Source organism: Lipophrys pholis (genome assembly GCF_963383615.2).
Source record: "Lipophrys pholis genome assembly, chromosome: 20".
Classification (NCBI taxonomy): Eukaryota; Metazoa; Chordata; class Actinopteri; order Blenniiformes; family Blenniidae; genus Lipophrys; species Lipophrys pholis.
Genome location: NC_137648.1, coordinates 24125938 through 24134480, shown reverse-complemented (window position 1 = coordinate 24134480; position 8543 = coordinate 24125938). Strand labels below are relative to the sequence as shown.

The following is an 8543-nucleotide window of genomic DNA, read 5'->3' as shown; positions in this document are numbered from 1 at the left end:
CCAGAGCAGCACCGTGACTCCAGAGCAGCACCGTGACTCCAGAGCAGCACCATGACTCCAGAGCAGCACACGACCACGAGGAGTGAGATCGAGGCAGAAAGTTTCAAATTAAAGTGGTGGACCTGCCCTCTAACAAAACCCAGACTTATGTTAGATGTTTATTATTTCATTTATTTATGTTTTTATTGTTTTGTTGATCTTGGAGAGAAACAGTTTCACCAAAAGCTAAAAGTTCATTATAAAAATATTCTTTGAATTTAAATATAGTCCCTGTGTGCTGAGTCGACATTAATTCCGTTGTTTTCCCTGAATAAATATCCATTACAAGCTTCAGTCTTCAGTAGAAAAACAATGCGATTAATCGCAATTAATTACAGGCAGATTAATTCTTTTTAATCGATTGACATCACTACATTAGAGACATGGTACTATAGCATTACAACTACATTTTAAATTCTTTTTGAAAATTGCTCTTGATTATTTTTTTTTTTAAGTTTTTTGTTATTTTGCACCGACAGTAGAAGAGTTCAGAGTTGGATGTTTTTTTTATTGCATTAATACTGTACTTCATCTTGAAGTGAGCGTGTATATTTGTCAGGGAGCATTATGTCTAATCTGAGATTATCTCGTGTGAAAATTGACATTATGTCTATATGACATGTGTCTGTCTTGCATATTCAAACCTTAATACTAGTGATGGCCAAAGGAAGCTTCGTGAAGCTTCATGAACCACTGTCTTTATTTTGTGAAGCCACTAAATGCCGTGTTTGTTCAACAAATATTTGAAAGCATTATTGTCGGTCTTTTGGCCTCTATGTTCAAACCAAGCGTGTCATCTGGTGGACATAGGAAATAACGGCTGTGGCTCATGAAGCTTCATTTTACCATTCCTTAACAGACTGATATTTACAATGACCGGAAATTCTTGAGAAATATTTAGTCGACTCAGTCCAATGTGGATTTAGTCAACTGAAGAGAGACTGAGGGTTAATCCCTGACGTTGCCTCAATAAGAGTATATCCAGATTATAGTACAGGCCTCTGGTCACGTGAGAAGCTTCATACATTCTGGCATGACTTTAATGACATTATGACAAAACTTCCCGTTGGACCCACAAACCTGCGTACTGGGGACCTTCACAACCATGAAAGCACATTTAAAGAATTCATGTGAAAAAGCCTTGTGTGTTGACACCACAGTGACCTGTGGGTGTGTTCGTGTGTCACGACAGTGTGACGCACAACCGTAGTACAATGTTATTGTTGTTTGCAGGTGAAATTCTCCTGGGGAATCCTGGGGAATCCTGGGGAATCCTGGGTGGTTCTGTGAGTACAAGCCATTCCTGAAGCACACAGTCAGTGTCCTCCTGTTTCTAAACATAATATTGTGCACTGCCAGGAAGTGTGTAGTGGTGACATGGAAGTCTGACTCTCATCTCCCCATAGCGAGACATTTCATGGAGATGAACAGAAGCACACCACTTGAAAGATCACGAACACCCTGAGGAATTAATACAACACATTTCTGAAGAAGCCCTATTTGACATACATTGGCACTCTGCCAACACCTTTAGGACTTATTACAAAAACAACACCAAGTACGCATTTTTGTATGTTTTCTTAATTTGGAAAATATGAAAATAAAGTTTGACATTTTTTTGAATATGTAAGTGTACTCACTTGGTCCATGCACCAGACCCAGGTAGCCAGAACGGTGAGTCCGAACACCAGGCCGGGCCAGGGTAGATCCCCGGACACGGGATCCCGGAACATGTGGAAGGCGTCCGAACGGGGCAGGTGGCAGGTGGTGTTCGCCACCGTCAACGAGGGGATGGCGGACCTGTAGCGCTCCACGAGGCCGCCGTACCAGCCCACCTCGGAGAACGCTGCATGGATAACAACAACTCAGCGACTTTATCAAAACACCCCAAAAATATATCGTGGGAAGCGAAGCTGACGTGCATCCGACCTATGAACATGAGGGCGAAGGCGCCGCCAACCATGATCACCGTCTGGAACGCGTCAGTGTACATCACTGCTGCCAAACCACCTGAAGAGACACAGAACGTCACCAAATCAAGAACACCCACAAGGATCCCGAATGGGAACAATTTCTTTACAACGTTCCAAACTTTACATTCATTTTTACAAATTTCTTACTGAAGCTATTTGAGAACTTTTGAATGATGTGAAAATAGGGCGAAACTTGGCAAAAATATTATTAGAAATTGAATTGGAGGTTGTTGTCATAAAGCTATGCTGCTAAAATGGCTAAACAGCTAAGAAGAAAAAAACACTTTTAAAAAGCTCAATTAGCTACGACTGTTGAAACACACGGTCGCCCGGTGGTTATCCTCCCCTCACAGCGACGAGGTCGTGGGTTCTACTCGTGTGTGTGTGTGTGTGTGTGTGTGTGTGTGTGTGTGTGTGTGTGTGTGTGTGTGTGTGTGTGTGTGGTTCCTCTAGGGACGCCGGTTTCCCTCCACAGTCCAAAACATGAATGTCTGGTTAGTTGAAGACTATAAATTGTCCCTCGGTGTGAATGCGAGTGTGTGAGAGGTTAAGCGGCCAGATAAGCGGCGTAGAAGATGAGCGGATGGACGTTAAAATGCTTTAACTGGTTGAAACGGCTAAAATAGCTACATTAGCAAAACAAAGCTAAAATAGCTGAAGGTGTTGACGACTGGCCGCTAAAACTACTTCTGAAACTGTTTCTTCAATAAAACACCTAAAAACCGAACACAAGCAATAAATTAAAATAGGGATGCACTGATACCACATTTTCCCAAAATGAGTAGTGTATGACTACGTGCAGTACTCACGATGCCAAGTACTTATTCCAATACAGATACGTTTATTTTGAAATGTTTTAATTTTTCCACAGATGTGTTATTTAAAGAACATTCCTCAGTTTGTTTTTCTTGTACATGGGTTTCACTGCAGTACAAACAAGGATTTCATATAACTCATAACTAGAACTAGAACTCGAACAACATCAGTGCTTTTATAAACACGTTTTCATCAACAATGTGGGACACTGAGCTGAACAATCATTCACTGTCCAGACTGCTGTTGGCTTGCACTTCACAACGCTTTCTGACAGGTGGCGCCCAAGATCCTCCTACTTGTCTGCCTCTCCTGTGGACCTCCTCCTCCTCCTCCTCCTCCTCCTCCTCCTCCTCCGCAGCTCCTTGGCCCCTGTAGCAGCATCAGAGTTGAGAAAAAGTGACCTTTGTACTTAAAAAAGCAGTAATAATAACTGGTTAAAAGGGGACACAAAAAGACACAGAGACAGACACACACACAGAGGAACACACACACAGAGGAACACACACACACAGAGGAACACACACACACACACACACACACACACACACACACAGAGGAACACACACACACAGAGGAACACACACACACAGAGGAACACACACACAGAGGAACACACACACACAGAGGAACACACACACACAGAGGAACACACACACAGAGGAACACACACACACACACAGAGGAACACACACACAGAGGAACAGACACACACACACAGAGGAACACACACACACACACACACACACACACACACAGAGGAACACACACACAGAGGAACACGCACACACAGAGGAACACACACAGAGGAACACACACACACACACACACACACACACAGAGGAACACGCACACACAGAGGAACACACACAGAGGAACACACACAGAGGAACACACACACACACACACACACACAGGAACACACACACAGAGGAACACACACACACACACACAGAGGAACACACACACAGAGGAACACACACAGAGGAACACACACTTTACCTCGGATGGAGACGAGGTGTGATGCAGTACACTGGATCTTCCCCCGTCACTGAGGCTCTTGACGGCTGCAGCCAAACTTCCCTTCATAGTTTCAAAGCCGTGGCCCTCCTCCGTTTCCTGAGTCAGAAGTCTCATCAGCACGTCGCGAATTCTGCGTCATGCTGGGATTTCAAATGAGCAATCAAGTCGTTTGTGTTGTAAAGGGTAGTTTTTTCCCTCTGGAGAGTTTTGCGGGACACAATCTACAGTTGGATTTGTTGTTGTCACTCCTCACTGCCCGCCGGCGCCTGGCAGTGAAGCGCCATAAACCATGCGCCGCAGTAAAGTGGTATCGGTGTTGTGATATCGGTGGCAATTTTATGAGTATGAGTACCAGTACTTATGCCCGGCGTCGGACCTTCACCCGATACCAGTATCAGTGCATCCCTAAATTAAAATAAATACACTTGAAATAAAAGTAAAAATAAAACAGTTTAAATGGCTAAATTAGCAAAAAGGGCTAAGTTAGCTTAGTTGCTCAATCGTCTACCGCTGAAACGGTGAAACGATAAGGTGAAAAATACCTAGAAATGAAAAAATATTTAAAAAGTAATCAATCAAACCAGACAAACAAACAAAGAAATGGAATAATAAACAGACTTTAAAACTGCCTAAAACAGCAAATATAGCAAAGTGAGCTCAACTAGCTAAAGTCAAAATAGCTAAAACAGCACCTGAAAAAATTCTTTTAAAAATAACAACAAATAAAAGCAAATGTAAAGATTGTTAAAATGGGCAAAACCTGCTTCAAGTAGTTTTTAGTTCACCTGCTACGGTGTACAGAGCGGTGACCAGCAGCAGAATTCCTGTGGACAGGTAGAGGTTCCAGCCCAAGGACATTTGAATAAAAAGTGCCCCGGAAAACATATCAGTCTGGAACACACACACACACACACACACACACACACACACACACACACACACACACACACACACACACACACACACACACACACACACACACACACACACACACACACACACACACAAAGTATGTTATTGTCTTTCCTGAGTATGGCAAAGGAAATCAATCATTCAAGTGTGTGTGTGTGTGTGTGTGTGTGTGTGTGTGTGTGTGTGTGTGTGTGTGTGTGTGTGTGTGTGTGTGTGTGTGTGTGTGTGTGTGTGTGTGTGTGTGTGTGTGTGTGTGTGTGTGTGGTCTGACAGATATTTTGGTGAAGATGTAGAGGACAATGGACAGGATGGACATGGACAACCGGATCCTCCGTCCTCCGAAACGCTTTTCTAAGTATTGTGGCAGGGTGAGGACCCCAGAAGAGATGTAGACCGGGATGAAGAGCCACCCCAGTGCCACCAGGAGCCACGAGGCCTTCACAAAAACACAGAACAAACCCTGTTATCCACAGCCACCGCTCTGTACACTGAACACAGATTGATCCAGATCTTTCTCACATTCCATTCGAAGCCTCCCACAGCAATCCCGCCTGCTGCCCCTGTTCCTGCTAATCCGATAAACAGTCCACTGCCGACGTTACTGGACATTAAAGAGGCTCCGATCTGGAAAGAGAAATGTTGTTATGGTCAGGCTAGCTAAAGTGCTAATAGCTATGGTGAATCCTCGACACTTTATTCTCTCTGAGGAGCTCAATAAGTCACAAATATATAAGTTAAATAAAAAGTTAAAGCTAAAATAGCTGAAACCTGCTAAAATTCACAAGTCTTAAAAGGGCTAAAGCAGCTAAAATAGGTAAAATGGCAGAAAAGGTGCTCTAACAAAAATAGCCGAAAGGCTACCGTAACTAAAACTGCTAAAGCAACTAAAATGGGCAAGATGGTAAAAAAGCCAAAATGCTAAAATAGCTACTGCTGAAATTGGTAAAATGGTTAAAACTGCTAAGAGTGCTATGTGTGTAATGTGTAAAATAGCTACATAAGCTAAAAAGCTAAAATTAATAAATTAGCAAACTTTTTTGGGAAATTCTGGCTAAAAACTGCTGGAACATAAAATTAAAGTAAAAAAAAAAGATCAAAAGTCTACAATAACCCCAACTGCTAAAACAGATGAATTGATTTAATAAATAAAGACAAATATAGCAAAAAAATTAAATCGCTTAAACGGCTAGAAGACTAAATGTGGTACTTACAGGCCACCATGTCATGGAGCGGCCAGCTAGAAAGTAACCGCCAACTGTGCTGCGATTCGCCACCATGGATGACTGTGAAGATCAGATCAAAATAATTCATGAAAAAAATGCTTAAATCAGCTAAAATAGCTACAATTAGCCAAGATGGCTAAAACCAACAGTATATATAAAATAGCTAAAATAGCTAGCACAGCTAGTTTGACTAAACCAGCTAAATTAACTGAGATGGTTAAAATGGTAAAAAAACAAACAAACAAAAAATACAGTGACTTCGGCTAAGTAGCTAAAATGACAAGAGGTTTCAATAAAATGGATAAAGCTGCTGAACTGACAGCTAAACTATGTTGACTGCTGAACAACAAAAACTAAAAACCTAAACTAACCCAGGTTCCACTGCTGCGGCTGAAAGGGTGAAAATGACAAAGCAGCTTTTATATATATTTATCATATAAAAAACGTTTTGGTGTGAAATAGCATTGTTTTCTTAATCTATCTGGTGGAACATTAGCACTGAGCATTTGTTACCCAGATTCCAACCGCCATGACAAGGACGAAGTAGACAACAACCACAGCAATGTCAGCGGCATCTACCCTGACACCAGCAGGGGGCGGTGGTGCTGTGGTACCCTCCATTGGGCCGCTAGCTGCAAACAAAATAAAACAGGTTAACGGGAAGAGGAGCTAAAGTGGCAAAACAGGAGAAAAAGAAAAACTGCCCAAGCAGCTAAAACAATTAAAATGGAAGCAATAGCCAAATAGGCTAAAGCACTGAAAAATAAAATATATATATATTTTCTTAAATCTGGAATAAGTCAAATGGATCAAACAGCTGACGTTGCTATCATAGCTAATACTGATCAAATGCATAAAAAGGCTAAAGCCACAAACAGCCTAAATAGGTAAAACAATAGAAAATAATACAACTGGTAAAATGGCTTAAATAGCTAAATCTGATCAAATGCTAAAATGCTAAAGCAGCTAAAAATAAACTAAAATAGCTCAAATGGCTAAAACAGCTAAAGTGCTTACAGCTAAAGTTTGAACAGCTGAAAAACCTCAAAAGCCCAAAATCAGTTTAACTGCTCAGATTGCTGAAGCAGTTAAAGCAGCTAAAGCCTCTAAAATGACTCAAATCACCAAAAGCACGAGAGCAGCTATCACTGATAAATCCACCAAAAACAACTCAAAATGCTACAATGCTAAAATGGCTAACAATAGCAAATGAACCGGCTAAAAGATTTTTTTTTAAAAACGCTTAGAAAAAAGCAAAAACCACTTTAAAATGTGTGAGTGGTGTGTCTTAACTGTGTCTCTGTTTGTTCCCAGTGGACTTTGAACCAAGATAACGTTTAAGAATAGAAGGAAATGGAGTTTTGATCCGTTATTCTGACGGGATTATTAATAGAAAGTAGAAAGGTTCTAACCTGGAGTGGGAGTGCTCCACATTCCGGTCTTTACAGGAGGATTTCACGTTGGTCAGGTTTTACCGATGAGCTTGAACGGAGAATCAACCCTGCTGTATGGCTCATCAATGATTGCTCAGCACACACACACACACACACACACACACACACACACACACACACACACACACACACACACACACACACACACACACACTCACACACACACACACACACACACACACACACACACACACACACACACACACACACACACACACACACACGCACACACACACACACCCTATTAGTTAGCTATTATGAGCTGCTTCTCAACACACAGATCGTCAAACAGCATGCCAACACCTTCAAGAAGAATCATTAACTACATGGAAGTTTGATTTGTGAGGAGAAATGATCTAAAATGGCTTTAAGTGCTAAAATATCTAATATGCTTAAATGACTAATATGCCCCAAAAATGAATGTATTTATTATTTAGCCATTAAACCTCCCAACTCTTGCACATGGAGGACTGATTCTGCCAAAATTAAATAAATAAATACACCATTAAATAATGAATTAAATGTGTCATTAATTGATTAATATTTAAATTAAATATATACATTTGTCATTAAATGTGTCATTAATTAATCAAAATACCAATTGAGTTTATGTTTTCAGTTTATTTCACTATTTCATTGCTTAAATGTGTCCAAATTTTATAAATAAATACACCATTAAGTTATGAATTATATATGTCATTAATTAAAATTTGAATAAAAATGTCATTAATTAAAATATGAATTAATTTTATAATAAAAAACCATATTGAATTATTTCACTATTTAATTAAATATTTCATGGTCCTGTGTTGCACGGCTTCATGAATGAATTTTATCGGCCATCAAACTCAGTGGGTGGATCTTCACACCTGATTGGTTCCCCAGCACATCCAGCCAGAACAGATCGATCTCAGATAACGGATTGCTGCAGAGCGAGTGAATATATTCAGATACGCTGTGGTTCTCCATGTTTCAGTCTACAACTGACTCGCAGTAAAACTCCAGACTCATCTTGTTTCCACCCGACAGGTATAGAACTTTTATTTCTTAACTTCTGCGCGTGCGGTTACATTCAGCGTGGTCGGGTATCTCAAGTGTTGCACGCT

At 40.8% G+C, this 8543-nt stretch overlaps 1 protein-coding gene across 1 annotated transcript in view; it reads right to left on the bottom strand.

Annotated features, from left to right (window-relative positions):
- slc5a9 (solute carrier family 5 member 9) overlaps window positions 1–7523 on the bottom strand; it is a 31685-nt gene extending 24162 nt beyond the window's left edge. Inside the window, exons 1-8 of the mRNA XM_080489416.1 lie at window positions 7396–7523; window positions 6497–6615; window positions 5972–6043; window positions 5280–5384; window positions 5032–5196; window positions 4634–4739; window positions 1969–2049; window positions 1680–1885 (exon numbers count right to left, since the gene is read on the bottom strand). Coding sequence (XP_080345542.1) covers window positions 1680–1885; window positions 1969–2049; window positions 4634–4739; window positions 5032–5196; window positions 5280–5384; window positions 5972–6043; window positions 6497–6615; window positions 7396–7417 — 876 coding nt within the window. The 5' untranslated portion in view covers window positions 7418–7523. The remainder of the gene's footprint in view (window positions 1–1679; window positions 1886–1968; window positions 2050–4633; window positions 4740–5031; window positions 5197–5279; window positions 5385–5971; window positions 6044–6496; window positions 6616–7395) is intronic.
- Between the last annotated feature and the right edge of the window lie 1020 nt (window positions 7524–8543).